General features: G+C 34.3%; 2 protein-coding genes across 2 annotated transcripts; both read right to left on the reverse strand.

Moving 5' to 3' along the window:
* Positions 1 to 1,840: 1,840 nt before the first annotated feature.
* Positions 1,841 to 7,713, reverse strand: LOC129872544 (probable aquaporin NIP-type). Its single transcript, XM_055947503.1, has 5 exons — positions 7,390 to 7,713; positions 7,057 to 7,284; positions 2,846 to 3,043; positions 2,590 to 2,651; positions 1,841 to 2,033 (listed from the first exon to the last, which is right to left on the reverse strand). The coding sequence occupies exons 1-5, from the start codon at positions 7,465 to 7,467 to the stop codon at positions 1,841 to 1,843; spliced, it is 759 nt and encodes a 252-aa protein (XP_055803478.1). The 5' UTR covers positions 7,468 to 7,713.
* Positions 7,714 to 7,811: 98 nt separating this feature from the next.
* On the reverse strand, positions 7,812 to 12,496 carry LOC129874547 (U-box domain-containing protein 4-like). The gene is made up of 2 exons (XM_055949843.1): positions 12,023 to 12,496; positions 7,812 to 9,329 (listed from the first exon to the last, which is right to left on the reverse strand). Exons 1-2 carry the CDS (start codon positions 12,313 to 12,315, stop codon positions 8,489 to 8,491), a joined length of 1,134 nt encoding a protein of 377 aa, XP_055805818.1. The 5' UTR covers positions 12,316 to 12,496; the 3' UTR covers positions 7,812 to 8,488.
* Between the last annotated feature and the right edge of the window lie 4,798 nt (positions 12,497 to 17,294).

Raw genomic sequence — 17,294 nt, forward strand, 5'->3', positions numbered from 1 at the left:
CATAAATGAGAGAACTATCCATGGAACTTATCCAATCTTATTTCCAGGCAAGAAAAAGTGTAGAGTATTAAATGAGTGTCATACCTGAATTTGTCATGACTCACGAGCATAAGCTAAAGAAGTGCAAAGGGCTTTAAGGGTAAGCTGCTCATTTTCATAATATTATACCAGAATAATTAATCCACAGTTTAGTCATCCCACCTAGGGGTTGGAAAATTTTAGGTAATTTACGGAAATTCCATTAGTTCAGGAGTTAATAATTTAGATATATGCTAGTTTGTAATATTACGAATTTTATCAAATTTTGGTATGTTCAGATAAGTCTAGATACATTTATCTTGGATACATAAGATCAAAATTATGTGTAATTTGTTTTAGATACATTGTATCCAAGTGAATTCGTATGTATGTGTGATACCTTGACAAATCTCGCTCGCCTCCCTCCCATCTCTCTCGCCAATCTCCTATGTATTTGGTAGCCTAGATACATGTGAATCACACCCGATACATACAGAGAACCCAGATTCCAAATGAACAAATTAAAATTTGAAAAGGATCTTCCTTATTGGGCTCTTTGTCATTTGATCCAATAGTGTTCCGTTAGATAGGAACAGATTTGATAAATACTGATAACTCTCGGATAGAGATCAATTAAGATGAAGGATTTTTTTTTCATAATACGACATTGACTAAGTTGAATCGAGAAATGCAGATTGATGTTCAATTATTAGAAACAAAATTTTTCAAAAATTGATTAAGAGACGGGATTCAAATCAAAATTTTATTTCCTTTTATCTGGATTGAGTTTCAATTATTGGTAAGGCACTCATACTTCCTTCATCTAAACTAGAAGTTAATTTAGCGGGTCTTTCCAAAAGGCGTGAATGCAAATAAACAATATCTCCTTGATAAGCTTCAGAACAAAAATACAAGCATTTGTGGGTTCAATGTGAAAATTGTTATGGATTAAATTATAAGAAATTTTTGAAATAAAAAATAAATGTATGTATTGGGTGTGATTCGCATGTATCTGGAATACATAAACAAATTTTGCTCTCCTCCGTCGAGTTCTCGCTCGCCTCTAGGTATATTCGACTTGAAATTTGGTATAAAATTATTAATTAGTGATATGAAATGAAATTATTTCAAACTATAGGAAAAATTAGTGAATATATATGATAGAAATGTTTACCTAATTAGGTAGCTTCTCCAGAATTTAATCCCAAGGTTGGTATAATTATATATAATGAATTTGTTCACGCTTTGGTTATATATTAAAGTAAATTGAAATAAAAATACAATTAAATAGTTATTATTTTTTTTAAAATAAAAACCACCAATGTTTACTCATCAATCAATTTATCTTTTCTCCGGTTCTTTAATTGTTACACTATCGCTGTTCTAATTATATTTTCATTGTTGATAATGAATGGGAAAATAAAATTCAATATCAACCAATGAATGACGTTCCTTAGTTTTGACTCTCTCATCTCGTATTTCACAAGAATCATGTCATTGATTGGGCAAATGAGAAGATTATATTAAAAGGCCATACACTATAATTTATTATGTTTAATTTTATTCTTTTATTGAATTAAAATTTGATCAATATATATTGTAATTTTTAAAAAATATCTTTGTGATAGTTATTATACTTTGTTATAAAGTTTTACTTATTTGGTAAGATCATATAAAGAATTGAGGCAATTTTAATAGTTTTCACATCTTATGAATTTTTGTTAATGTTTATGAACAAAAAATAAAATTTAAAAATCTAAATTATATGTCCAGATATAATTTTAACTTTATATTAGATAATTTCAAATTATAATTTTTTATCTTACTTGACCAAACGGACCTTCACTAGTTGAAGAAGTGGTTTATCCGTGGATCTAATTAAAGTGTATACAAATGCTCCAGCCACAGTTCCTATGAGTGGCCCAACAATATACACCCAAAGACCTTTATAGACTTGCTTAACTATAGCTGGACCAATGCTCCTTGCTGGGTTCATTGATGCTCCTGAAATTGGCCTGCATTCAGTTGGTTTCAAAGGTAACAATTAGGAGAAGTTACACATTTGTCATCTATTCTTTTTATTTCAATTTGTTTGTGTTATTTCTCTTTTTAATCTGTTTAAAATAATGTCACTTTCCTTTCTTGACAACTCTTTAGTATAAGATCACAAGATTTAAAAATCTTTTTTATTTTCTTTTTAATCTGTTTAAAATAATGTCACTTTCTTTCTTGACAACTCTTTATTTTAAGATTATAAGATTTAAAAATGGTTTTTATTTTCTTAAAGTCTATGCTAAGTCAAAAACAAACAAACAAATTAAAACGAAAAAAGAATATTATCAATTAAGTGAAGAGTTTGAGATAAGAGAAATTAATGTTGACCATTGTTGTTTGAATTAACGCTATTAAAGGCTACGAATGTTAGGCCTAACTCCTCAAAAGATATTTTATAAGATAAGGATTATTCAACGTCATTTATAAGATTAATAGATGTTAACATCCACCGATATGGGACTAACACTTTAAAAGACAGATAATATGAGTTGAGTGGCTTAACATTAGCATACACACCCGGCAACAAAGACGTTCAAGATTATTGTCATTCCAATTGCTAATCCACCAAGGTGTTCTATCTGCTTGTCACATGCAAAACAAATTAATTAATCAAGTACAAAATTTAAGAAAATCATATATTGATATGATAATAAATCAACTCTTGTGTAGTATTATTTTAAATATAAAAATATATAAGTTTATAAATAATAGTTAAAGAAAAAACATATCACATAAATTGAGATAGAAATGCAAGAGCACAATAATAGTGTACCATTCTATCATCGGTAGAAACTCCACAAACAACGAACATTAGAAGGAAGGAAATGATGATTTCAATAGCCAAAGATTGGACATTCGATCCAACTGGAATTGTACCAAAATAAGATTTTGAAGTCACGTCTAACAATAGTGTTAATGTGCCACTTGCTAGGATCGACCCTGTTAATTGAGCTAGTATGTATAAAGATGCCTGCATCATATATTATATGTCAATTCATATACATTTTGCTAAAACAAAATAGTAATGAACATAGTTAGTATAAATAATTGTATATTATAATTTAGTTATCTTATCTATTATAGTAGATTACATATCTTATTTTTAAGAGTTCAAACCTATTTTTTAAGAAAACTTACCTATAATATTCTTTGAATGTTTGAAAGTATAAAAAACTATTTACGCTAAGTCAAGAAATAAGGCCAAATTATACTTTGACGACTCCTTAATGAAATTTACACTTTGATTTAAACGCTCAAACTTTAGCTATCATCCATTGAGTACCTTAAGTAGTCAGTTATGTATCTATTGGTCTCTTAGGGTCGTTTGGTAAAAAGTATAAGAGAAAATGAGTTTTGATATTACTAATATACACCTTTCAATTTATATATTACTAATATACCTTATTCAATACTATTCTTATATACCTCATGTATTCTTCGCCTAATATAACTGTGTAAATGAAAAGAAAAACAAAAATAATAAATCTTTAAGAAGTACAAATAAGAAAATACATACTTAGTTTTCATGAAAATCGACGAAAAATGATGACAGTGGAATTAAAATAAGCTCCTGATACATGTCTCAAAGAGTAAATCATGACCATCACAATTAAACCCCATCTCACGCATATTCCTGGAAACGTTATACTTCTATCGTATAACTTATTCACTACAATTGAACCACACCGAGCAAATATAATAAAGTATGTGCCAATGACCTCCGCAATCAACTGCAAACCAACATAACATTTGAAGTTCAAGTTAAAAGATAATTTTCGTGCATACTCAAAATATAATCTATGTAATCTATTAGGAACAATATAGAGATCTAACAGACTATTTGTATAAAGATATATCCCTATGACGAACTAATTAGCCTTTTGTGCAACAGCAACAACGGAAGGTGATGAACAAAATCCTGTGCTACTAGTGTTTGATTGGGACATACAAATATTGATGCCTTCTTTCATTTGGGAGATCTCTTTCTCTTGGATACCATCAATATTTGCTGCCATACTTTAAGCCTTCAACCTTTAGAAGAGGTACTTTTTCTTGGATACCATCATTTATATTTAAATATATGAATATAACTTTTTCCAGCCTTTTATTTCATTTCCTTAAATGATAGTATGACTTTCCTTATATTGTCATTTATTTCATTTCCTTAATTGCCTCTTTTCTGTCTATTAATTGGGTTTCTTTCTCTTCTCCCTTTTTTAAAAACTTTTTAAAAATATATTTTTCTCTTATTTTGTAATTAAATAATTAATCATAGGCTACCATATTTATGTTATTCATTAAACATTAATCAACAAGTTTAGTTAATTCTATGTCAGCTAAATATGTTTTTTAAAATTATTTTCCACAGAATTAGTTCAAATCTATTTAAATTTTCTTCTTATTTGAAGCATTTACATAAAGTTTTATTGTAAAATTAATTATCATCCTTCTCAATAAAAGTTTTTTTCTCTAAATAAATTCTTTTAGTTATAAATTTATGCATGGGTTAGTTGCATAAGTTGAAGGATTCCTGCATCACTTATTAATGGTAGAATTTGAAAAAAATTCTTCATTATTAAATTAAAATTTGAACACCACAATTTATCTTATTTTTCCCCCTCTGAATTTCAAACCTTTTCTTCATTTTTTGACCAAGAAATTTGTAAAAAAATATATTTCTTTCATCATTAATTATTGTCATTTATTTCATTTGTGAAAACCTCTTTCTTCCTTCTCTTTATATAGGCTTTATACTCAAATAAAAAAATAGTATATTACTTTTCTCATTAAGGCCTTTTATTTTATTTCCTTAAATGCTATAACTTTCCTTATTATTGTTATTTCATTTCCTCCTACTGACTCTCTTCTGTCTATTAGTATTTCTCTTTTCTCTTTTTTTTTGGATTTTTATTTTATATTTTACTCTTATTTTCTAATTAAAGAAGTTATATTTATATATAATATAAAGTTAGTCATAAATAAGGTAATGTAACATCTCTCTATAACCTGAAATTTATTTATCTTTTTTTCTCATTTTGTTGTCCATTCCTACTTTACATTTATTTATTTTATTTTTAATGGCTCAAAAATATTTTGGTTAAACAAGCGCTGAAAAAAGTCTGCATAAACAACTCTTGCTTTGATATTATTATTCATGATTGTAAAGCACTCATGTGTGGCTTTACTTCTATTTCTTTGTCCTTAATTAAAAGATCAACGAACTAGTGTGCCTACCAGCTAGCTCGGGCTTTGGGTTCTATGACTTATGATATGGTGTGGATATTATATCCCCATCTTTGATTCATGATGTACTCAACTTTGATTTGACCAATAATTAATCACAACGCTTATTTCAAAAAAAGAAATAGCTCGAATTATTTATTCAATTTATCAACTTTTGACCTTTCACTATATAAGTCCATTTTTATTAGATATCTTAATATGCATTCATGTATTCTTCTCACACCTTCATAATTCTTAATTAATTTTATTAATATGTACTAATAATGTGCCAAAAGTTGGGAGATAAAAAAAAAAAAAAAACTAACGTATGTTTCACAATACCGAACTATTCATACATAGATTCAATCATTTTAGCTTTAGCTATGCATGGGAAATACTCCAACATGAGTTTCATGGTATTTAATTTATTTTCTTTCAATAAAATAATTTATCTGGTGAAAATTATGTTTAGTAAATATTTTATTTAATTGAACTTATTTATATTTGCTGTATTCTCAATATATTCAAATGAGTTTATCTTTTTGCAGAGAGAGATTTCTCATATTTTTGGTTGAAAAGTTCATATTTTTGTATTTCATATTTATTTCTGGTTCAATATTTGCTAAATTTCAACCATTCATGCAATGCCATTTTTACCAAAGAGCTTAGTACGGATCTGCCTCAACGTTGAATGCATTTCTTCTAAGTTTATACACTCGATCTCAAAATTCATTTTTTTTTTAAAAGTCAAATCCTATTTGCTTCAATTTCTTTTAGTTAAATGAGTTTATTGTTAAAAAAAAATGAGGCTTAATGGTATAGCAGTCCAACTAGAAGAGAAGGAGGATTTTGAGGTGTTTTAGTATTTTTTGAGGAAAAATAGTGATAATTGAATGATATTTTTGTCCTAAATGAAATAAAAGTGATACTCTCTATGCCCATCTTTATTTGTCCACTATACTAAAAATAGATATCCAACAATATTTTCTCAATTTATGAAATCAAGAGATAATTTTAACTTAGTTCCTAATTTATCCTTATCATTAATTAGTAGTTATTTCCCTATTACATTTTTCAGGACATTATATTTATTATATTCAAAGGGTGATGTGGTAAAACTATCCTTCTATTTAGTTTCTTAAGAATTGTGCAAAGTCAATAATGGACAAGTATTGTTGGACGAAAGAAGTATTTAAAAGCAATTCTCGAAATTTGAGTGATCATATATGAGAAAAATTACAATTCATAAGTTTTTTTCGTAAATTAAATTCATCTAATCTAATTTATCTTTAAATTTTATAAAATTAATTTTTTGACATCAAAATAAATTACATAAATTGAAACTAAGAAAATAATATGTTATTGTTAAAATGGTTCGATGTTTGTGCGGTAACCAATACTCAATTACCATTAGAATACTTACTTTTTTTCAACCCAAATATGAAATTGGGGTTATTTATCAACCCAATTTAGGAAAATGCTTAAAATATAGTATGGGGTTGACATCCAACAATAGTGCTAAAGTAACGCCCGCCAGAATTGAGCCAATTAATTGAGCTACTATGTACACTGGTGCCTGCATCACATGAATGTGATGTTAATTAGTTACTTCATGCTAATAATGCTAACTAAGAATTAATATGGTAACAAACATCCAAAAAAATTGAGCTAGCAAAATTAAATCTAGTAATTTTACCACATGATTTATTTATGTCATTTGTGAATAGGTTAATTGAAAAAGTTACTATGACTAGTACGTACTAATTTCCAAGGGAGTCGACGAAAGATGGTGAAAATGAGAGTTACAGCAGGGTTAAAATGAGCTCCAGAAACTTGTGCCATGGAGTAAACCATGACCATCACAACAGCTCCCCATGTCATGCTTATACTGCCAAACGTTATACTCTCATCATCTTGTAGCTTATACATTTCTACTGATCCACACCATGCAAATATTATCACGTACGCCCCAATCGCCTCTGCAAACAACTGCACATGTGCAACGATAAGAATCTTAAAGGTTGAATCTAATTAAATTTAAATTTTAGATTCGTCACGAAGGTGTAACTGTTTGTCGTTCTTAAGGAACCATACCTTTTGTGCAAGTGCAACATTCGAACGAAGCCCTATGGTTGTATTAGATTGGGACCCAAAGATATTGGCTGCTTCCATATTATGGTGATTTCTTCTTCTCAATTACCATCAATTTTCACCACCATTGTGGATATCATAAAAACAGGACATAAAAGTATAAAGGGAATTCACAATTTCTTTTTTTTTTTTTTTACTTCTTGTTTACCAAGGTGAGGATATTAATTATAATTAAAGATATGATGAATTGTTGGAAAATTTGTTCCATCTGCTGTATATTAGGATCTCTAGGGTCCACAGTGTTTCAAATTTTGATTCAGCCCTCCGGTTTTCTTTGGATATATATATATTTATACTCATATTTTGATTTTCTTTGGATATATATATTTATACACATCTGATGATTTTATAAAATACAGTATTGGTCCTTTCAAAAACTCCATCCATTCCTTTTAAACATTCTCTGTATGTCACTAACAAACCATGATAGTGGAGAAGTGGAACTTTTAACAGTTGTATTACCTTCAATACACAAGCTATGTTACAAAGATCAAACTCGAAAACTATATTTCTAAGAAAATTATTAACAGTAACCAGTCACCTGGCGCCTATTCAGAAGGACCCCCGGACCGGCATTCTTTAATATCATCTGATATTTCCAAGTACAAAAAATCAAGAGGACACTGGCTCATAGTTGCAGGGGAAGGAAGAAAGGATGATACCGGAAAGCTGAGACCAACATATAACGAATAAATCTGAAGACGCTGATTTGCAGCTCCCTGAAGCAGTTTGTGATTATCATGTCCTTCCTCCTCCCGGTTGCCTAAATATCCACCCTAAGTTTTTTCTCCTTTGAACCTCGCCATTTCATCACATTTGCCGACAACCCACTTTCTATACCTGAGCACTCATTGGAAGAAAACAAATCAAGCCATGAGACTCGGGCATTACTCAATATAGGTGCAACGCAGACAAAAGTAAAGAAACAACCACAATAAGCACCCTGGCTAACTAAAAAACAAATTCTAGTCATTTTTTGCAACGTCATGGATCCTGTGATCGAATAACCCTGGCTGCAAGGAAACAACTGAAATTGACTTTTCTAACTCTCTTTGAAACTTGAAATAGACAAATCAGCTGGAGTGCATATCAGTGCCCTTTGCTGTAAATGTCTCAAACTTTGCTCCATACTAACTTGTACCATTTCAGCAAGCATCTCCCTTGTTTTTCCTAATTGTTCCTCTCCATCTATCTGGCAGATAATATTGGAAACAATGTTCTCCAATGTGTCAGGTTCAAGTTCAGAATTAGGATAAGGATCGTCTCTGAGCAACCTCAAAAGTGTTTGCGCTTTTGTTTGAGACTTAGGTGTTCCTTGAACAGTCAGCTCAAGAAGTCCAGGAATTACGCCTTCTTTCAGAATTGTTTCCCGGTATTTACAGCGGTCACTCTGACACATTGTTAGTAGAGCACCTACAGAATGTTCTCGGCTTTGAAGAGATCCACTTTCAAGCACTTCTACTACTGCAAGTACTCCTCCTTCTTCAGATGTCACTGCAATCCTACCCTCCTCATAACACACTAAGGATTCTATAAGAGCAGTACATTTCTCAGCAGTTTTTGAGGACTTTTTACAGGACTTAAGCAAATCAATAATGAAATGTATGGGCTCTGTTTGAAGGATCAAGTTTAAGTTGCCTCGATAAGTTGACAGATTGTAAAGAGCAATCACTGCATCAACCTTGGCTTGTGAGCTTCCTTGTCTTAGGACATCCACAAGTCGAGGAATGACACCAGAAGCACTAATGATGGGCTTTGTCACAGAAGAAGCAGATAATGTAAGCAATGAGGCTGTTGCATGATTCTGTAGAGTTGAATTCTCTGATTGAAGAAAGCATATGATGGGTTCCAATGCACCAGCATTGATGATTCTTAACTTGTTTCTGGTAGAAAAGGAAAAAGGTATTCAAAATCAGAAGTAAATTAAGCTTTAGTACTTAATCATTCTGCAATACTGTTAAACATTGGCAGTCATCACTTCCAAATCTTTCTTTAACGGCTCACAAAGAACAACTAGTCCAGATAATTTAATATTGGCAGAAAGGATTAAATGAGGTACAAAGTGCTAATCTGATCCAAAGAAGTTAATGGATGGTGGAAGAAGGTGTATACAATTCATTGGAGAGAAAGAAAGGGGAGCAAGCAACAGAGGAACTGAACTTAAAGCTTATAGCTTGAAGGACAAATACAACGGAGGAACTTAACGGCTTCATGGTCATGGGCTACGAGTTGTGGTATAGATGTCAATGTTCAATTGTTTGGAGATAACCGAAGTTTTTCTCCATTCTTAATTTACTACTTAATTGAGGATCATAGACTAACTATAGAACGATAGTGGGTTTAAATTAATTCCCAGAAGCCCTCATCAAATTGTCAAACATGGTGCATGCCAGCAAGAAGAACTGTATCTATTGAGATTTGAGATACAGAGTTATATATCATATGGCACTTTAGATGAACGAACAAATAAAAAGAGAATATAAACTTTAAATAGTAAAGATTAATCATTGCTTTCTTAAAAAAGTAAATAGTAATCACTGTAATGGATAACTCATTTACTTTAGGATCAAATTCCGATATTCCCCATACTCGATTATAGAAAGAACTAGTTCTTTGAGTAATCTGTACATCTAAATTCTTCAACGCGTTATTGCTATTAAAATCGCAGCAACCATCCTACATGAGAATATTCAACAGAGTAGAATTTCCGTATGGGTCGGCTAAAAAGCATTTTGGATATATATATGCCTTCAGCTTAAATGTTTACATTAGGGACAACCAGTATTATAATCACTAATGACCCAATCAAAAGTCTGAAACTGTTGAATTTGCTAAGAAATTTTGTTCCAGATTATCCAAAATACTATTAGTAGCTTGCTTTATATGCAACTTTAGTAAATGAATTTTTCTACTTCAAGAATCGGATACAGAAGCGCCACCGCGTCATGTATTATGTTGAACACTTCCTCCAAATAAACATAAAAAATCACTAAAATTTCCAACTTCAACCATACGTTAAGCTCTAAAAGTACTTTTCAACTGGAAACTGAAACTATTTTGAAGGCAGTAACCAACAATATTCAGACGTGATTTCTACAACTTGAAATAAGCTCATATTTTCTGGAACTCTTTTAGTTGGAACTTATTAGTTTGACACTGGGAATTCTGTTCCTGCTTACATTTTTGCAGCAGTAAGACAGAGTGGGAAAAAGAAAACGGTAAATATAAGATGAATGATCATGAAAAAGCAAAAACAGAAGAAGAAAATCACCTTCTTCATACACCAATAAAATTCATATGAAAGAACTAGTCCTTTGAGTTATCTGTACACCAGCACATCTGAATTCGTCAACGTGATATTGCTATTAAAATAGCAGAAACCATCGTAAATGAGTATATTTTAACAAAGAGTAGGATTTTCCAAAGGGGTCGACTAAAAAGCATTTCGGGTATATATGCCTTCAACTTTATTAACTTTAATGTTCACATTAGGGACAGCCAATATTATAATCACTAATGATCAAATCAAAAGTCTGTAACTATTTAATTCGCCGATATATTTATTCCATATTATCCAAAATAGTACTAGTAGCTTATTGTTTATGCAACAAATGCAAATGAAATTTTCTACTTCAAGAATTCGATACAGAAGCACCACTGCGTCATGGATCATGTTGAACAGTTCCTCCAAACAACCTAAAAATCACTAAAATTCCCAACTTCAACCATCCATAAGCACTAAAAGTGCATTTCTTCTTTAAAAAAAAAATTGAAACTATTTTGAAGGCAGTAACAAACAAAATTATAACCTGATTTCTACAGCTTGAAATAAGCTAAAATTTTCTTTAGTCTCTTTTAATTTGGAAACTTAACTTGACACTAGGAATTCTTTTCTTGCTACCATTTTTTCAACAATTAGACGGAGCGGGGAAAAGTAAAGAGTAAATATAAGATGAATGATTATGAAAAAAGCAAAAACAAAAGAAGAAAAGCACCATCTTCAAACTCTAATACACCGAATCCGAGGGAAAATTGCACTAATAGAAACGAAGAGCAACAGGCAATTCAACCTCTAAAAAAACAAACACGGAATATTAGTAAAAGACTAAGTGTCTGTTTCGCTTAACTTATTTTAAGTTGATTAAGCTAAACTTAAAAGAAATTAGTTGGACCCAACTTATTTTTTTTAGCTTATAAATTGTTTTCAACTTATAAACTGTTTTAGATAAGCTAAATCAAACAGATCCAATTATTTTTTGAACGTATTTTAAACATAAAATTATTTTAAGTTGCCACTCAAAAAAATTAAAAGCACTTATAAGAAACTTATAACTCAATCCAAATGGACTCTAAAAGGAAGTTTTTGAGTCATTAAGTAATAATAGAAGCATTTTTGAGTTGTTAAGTAATTATAGAAGCATTTTGAACCAAATTATTAGACATAGAGACATATTTGGGCCAAAACTATTATAAAGTACATTTTTTATTCATTTTTGATGCTGTTCCGTAATTGAAATATACTAATTTGAAATGAAAAAAACTATTTTACTTGTTAAATAAGTAACTAGTATCGTACCTTTCATCTTTAACAGCGAGATTAAGGAGGGCAAGTAGAGCGGCTTCCTTAGACTCAAAAGAATTAGAACGGAGCATATCAACTAGGGGTTTCACGGCGTTAGAGAAATAACGGCGGTAACGTTTGGAAGTCTTGGTGAGGCGCCGAATTTCCCTAGCTGCCTGAACTTTCAAAGTGAGGTCATCGGATTGAATGAGAAGAAGGGTTTCATAAACGCTGGAAGACGACGCCTTTTGAGGAATATCATCGCCGGAGTTAGCGGTGGTGTAGTTGTCGCCGGCTCCAACGTCCATCAGAAAAGTAAATAAATTATTGCGAAAAAAGGGCGCCTTTTTTTTGGAATATCTGAGTTTTTTTTTTTGGAGAGAATTTGTAGAGAGAGAAGCGTAAGGTTGAGAAGAGAAGAAGCATGGGGACTAGCGCCGTGACGTTAAGTAAGAGTTTATAGAGCCCCCACCCACCCCAGGGCGAGTGTGAGGTTTCAACGGTTTTTGTTAGTTGGTTTTCATCACTACTAATACCATTACTTTTACGGCTGCTAATTAATGACATAATAAGGATATTTTCAGTCACCAATCACTTTTATTTACTATTTATTTTGGATTTTGCCATCAATATTTTATTATAATACTCAACTCAACGGCGATCGCAACAATTTTCTCTCTCTAACATCTCTCTAGGAACAAAGCTCTCAACTAAGGGCACTATTGTCATCAAGACGAATATGGGAGGGGAACCACCTCCCGACGTAGGAAAATTTCGTTCGAAAGATAGGAACGAAGCTAACGACGACACGAATGCAACGCAAGTCGTAGCATCGGAAAATTCCACCCGTAGCCCCTCCAAAGTGCAAAATCAGTCGGCGATCACTGTAGCACTGTCGGAGGAGCAACTCGCCTGGGTTCATCACATCAACGATTTGGAGAAAGCTGGGCGGATTCGAATCGAACAAACAATTGGGGAATCATCAGCATTGCAAGAACTACACAATATGCAAAAATCAAATCGGTTGAATCATCCATGGTCGAGATATTCACTGGCGGCTGAAGAGGCGAAGTTAACTGCGCCGCCGCAGTTTCCATCACTCGTTCGACCTAGTTCCGGCCATGTTCGAGAGGATATGACCACTGGGGATTGTTCCCCAGACGATGGCGCACATAATGGGACAAGTTTCACCGGCGTAGCTATCGCCGGTGATAATATCGACGCCGGCGCCGGAGCTCCGTCAAGCTTAAAGGACCAAACTCAATGTCAAAATACTGAGCTGGACATGGAGCATCTCACAGGCATAAACAACCAGCTCGAATATCAATTTGGAATCTCAAATTTTAATTTGACCACTGACCGCGATTTTGGCACCGGAGCTCAGGCAACAATTTCATCTCAAAATCAATGCCAACTCACTAAGTTGGATAAGGAGAACCTACCAGGTATCCAAAACCAGCTCGAATCTCTACCAAAAGCTTCGAATTTTAATTTGAATTCTGAACGTGAAGAGGTCGCCGGAGCTCCGGCGAGCCAATTGGTTCAAGGCATAGTTCAACAGGTTCGTGACAGTGTTGAGAAGCTTCCTAGCTATGTGGCAAGCCTCGAATCACTACCAATCGAGTCAAATTTGAAAAGTCGTCAAGACGACAACCACAGTGGGGTCGCCGGAGTTCCGGCGAGACAAATGATGAGGGGCCAATATCAAAATGTTCCTAAGGCTGTTGTGAGGCTTCCTACACAAACTACAGACCCCAAATTAGCTCCGAAAAGTTCAAATCCAAAAAGTCGTCAAGACTTGCTTGAGGAAGATAGTCACAGTCACAGTGATGTTAGAACTGAGGAGATTACATTGGCAAATTATCAATCTCAGTACCTTGCCAATGGTATTCAATCCCAAAATAATCAAACGAATCAAATGCCAAAAGGATTGAACCACCCCCACAGCAGCAGCTCAACCACAGGAGCACAAGGTAAGTCCTCTCACTCTCTTAAACTCAATATGCAGGGTCAGTATATTTGTTCCCCTAATGACATGCAAATACAGTCTAAGCATATTGAGAATCCTAATAATCTTGTGCAATGTTTGAATAATAATGTGGTGCCTAATGTTAATGAGTCTATCCATCACATTGGTAAGCATAGTGCAGATGGGCATCCCTCTAATCCTATAATTGTTGATGCTAACTTATTGAACTCCAGGGGAGCTTGTGAACTCCCTGGTACTGCTCCTAGTATGGTCATGCAGGATACTGAGCATACTAATCCCAAGCCTAATACCAACTCTCAAAACAGGGCCAACAACATGATGCAAATGCATAAGCCTGTAAGTATTCAAAATAGCTTCCCTAAAGTCTCCTCTAATTTTGATAGGCTTAACCCCACTAACCAGGGCCCCAAACCTGTTAGTAACCAGCCCCAGCCAATAGAAAGCATCACTAAAAATCCCCCAAAGAACCAGTTCCCTAATAGAAAGGAACAGGTCCCTCAGCCAGCCCCATATACAGTCATCCAAACCTTTGCTTCCAAACTGAGGCTGAACCAAGCAAAAAATGATATCCCTCTTAATTTGTCTTCTCCTATTTACACCACCAGACAAGGCCTACCAGCTGTCATTTATGACAAAGAGGATTTCATGGTGAAATTGGCTAAAAAGTGTAAATATACCCTTGTTGGAAAATTCAGCAACACTATGCCTAAGGTGGAGCTAATAAGGAGAAGCTTCATTCTCCAAACTCAATTGGTAGGGGGTGTTAAAATTGCCCATTTCAATGCCAGACATGTGTATATTGACTTGGACAATGAATTGGACTACACAACTGTGTGGACCAAGCAAAGAATGACCATTGAAGGCCAATCCATAAGGATACAAACATGGACTCCAACTTTTAGGCCTGAGGAGGAGACTCCCATTGTCCCAGTCTGGGTTGCCCTTCCTGAACTCCCCTAGCACTGTTATGATAAGGAGTTCCTGACCACTCTCCTTGCTCCTGTGGGGAAAGTACTCTTCATGGATGCAACCTCTATTCAGAAGACTAGGGGAAGTACTGCTAAGGTAAGAGTGCAGGTCAACCTTACACAAGAAAGACCCCATCATGTATGGCTTGGGCATGACAAAAGTGATCCTACAATAGGAAGATGGCAGGAACTTTTATATGAGAGTGTACCTGAGTACTGCATGTATTGCAAGCATCAGGGGCACAAGGTGCATGTGTGTAATATCAAGAGAAGAGATGAAGAACAAATGAAAAAGAAAAGTTCTGAAAATACAACAAAAAATACAAGTCAAACTCAGGGAGAGAGCAAAGAGCACAACCAACCTCAACCTGACAACTTACAGGTGCACCAAAATCCTTTGACATCCAATATACCACAACAGTCACAGAACAATAAGACTAGCAAGGAGGACAATGCTTGGCAAACTCAGAGAAGGAAACAGAACAAAGGACACATTAATGGCCAGCTGAACCAAGAAACAAGAGCTGCAGGAGTATTAACCAAAGGTAAGTATGTTGCAGTGCAGCAAAGCAAAGTAAATCCAGGTAAAACTACTACTTCTATCTCTATTCCAAATGTTCATGTTGATCTTGCTATGCAAGACCAACCCACTAACCAAATTGCAGGGAACACACACATTCAAAAGAACTCAATAGTGAGGAGTTCATCAATAATACAGGAAAGCACTCCAAATCAGAGACAAGGTATTGACTTATCTCTCCCACAAACCCCATCCCCCCATATTGTATGCACAAGTACTATCTTAACAGGTATTGCTCAAGGGAACAATGCTGCAAGGAACTCAGGTATTGACTTATCACTCCCAATACCCCTGAACCTCCCAAAGATTAATATTGTTGCTGCTGATCTGGTAGTTGAAGGAGGAAAGGCTGGAAGTGTACAGGAGAACCCCACTAACATGCAGGATGGGGAAACCAATAGGGGAGGGGTACCCCCTCATGCTATGCATGAGAGTATTGTTGAACTTACCATGCAAGCTAGCAAAGGTGCCATGGCCAAAGATCTGGGATCTCATCCCAGTACTAGTGGTAAAAGTACTACTGTTCAGAAGAATAAGCTGAGCAAGAAAAGAAGAGAAGCCATCAAAAAGAAAATAAAAGAAATGAACTCAACTGAGAAATGTCAAACTCCCAAAATAGACAGTGTGATAGTACAGCAAGGGGAGCAGGGGTGTCAACAAATTGTCTTAGATGATGACCAGGTGGGGATGAACATCACTCCTCTCCAAGCCCATTGTATTCCTACATCTCCCAGAAATCCAGCTGAAATCATCACTGAGAGAGCTACTGATCTACCTCAGCTCACCTGCACCCTCAACATACAAGAAGATGAGTATGCTGTGTGTGAGTCTGAGAATGAGGAAGATTCTGATGACCAACCTCTGGAAGATGAAGAGGACAGTGATTATCAACCAATGACTGACTCTGAGGATGAGGATGCTGTGAGTGAAATTAAGGCTTCCAGCCCATCCAGGGACAAGGTGCATGAGGATGAGGTCCAACTGGTTGCTAAGTCCCAGGGATCATCTGATGCACATAGGGTCACTCATTCTGAAGATGTGGAAGACCATGACCATGGGGAAGAGGCACAAAAAGAAGATCACCTGGAGGCATTCAGATCTACAATGACAGCTGTATTGCAGAAGGAAAGTCAGCAAGACAAGGAAAAGAAGGAGCCACCCTCTAAAAGTAAGCAGACAAAGAAGAAGACTAAACAAAGTATCATCAGCAGTTTTGCTAATGTTGTTGTCAACAGCAACATCAACACTAGGTCCAAAACTCAAAAACCCTGATGATTAGTACAATCTGCTGGAATGCAAGGAGTATTGATACTCAGGGGACCCTTGATAGGTTACAAAGGTTGAAAGACTTTCATAAGCTGTCTATCATAGCAGTGCTGGAACCTTTTTCCAACAAATCTCAAATTCAGTTCCACAGAATTCAGCTAGGTATGGATAATGTTATGTCCAACTCCAATAGCAAAATCTGGTTATTCTGGAACAAAGACATTGCCTGCAACATTTTGGACCAGGATGAGCAGCAGATCACTTGTGAGATCAATCATGTGGCTTGTTCTAATAGCTACCTCATTACCTTTGTCTATGCAAAGTGCAAAGATTACATGAGAAGAGACTTATGGGACAAGATGTTGCAGTTCTCCAGTAAGGAGAAGCCTTGGTGCACCATTGGAGACTTCAATGTTATTACAGATGTTGAAGAAAAGATGGGGGGCCAGCCATATAATATGAACAAGAGCTTTGAGTTTATTA

This window comes from Solanum dulcamara, chromosome 11 (assembly GCF_947179165.1).
Source record: "Solanum dulcamara chromosome 11, daSolDulc1.2, whole genome shotgun sequence".
NCBI lineage: Eukaryota > Viridiplantae > Streptophyta > Magnoliopsida > Solanales > Solanaceae > Solanum > Solanum dulcamara.

Bases quoted from the DNA above. Each gene is read 5' to 3' on its own strand.
- LOC129874547 (XM_055949843.1), bottom strand. From the start codon at position 12,315: ATGGACGTTGGAGCCGGCGACAACTACACCACCGCTAACTCCGGCGAT. The intron at 9,330-12,022 runs GTACGATACTAG...CTTTTCTACCAG, and splicing joins CTCGCTGTTAAAGATGAAAG to AAACAAGTTAAGAATCATCA.
- LOC129872544 (XM_055947503.1), bottom strand. From the start codon at position 7,467: ATGGAAGCAGCCAATATCTTTGGGTCCCAATCTAATACAACCATAGGG. The intron at 3,044-7,056 runs GTACGTACTAGT...TATATGATGCAG, and splicing joins GTCGACTCCCTTGGAAATTA to GCATCTTTATACATACTAGC. The intron at 2,034-2,589 runs GTGTGTATGCTA...AACTGAATGCAG, and splicing joins TTGAACGTCTTTGTTGCCGG to GCCAATTTCAGGAGCATCAA.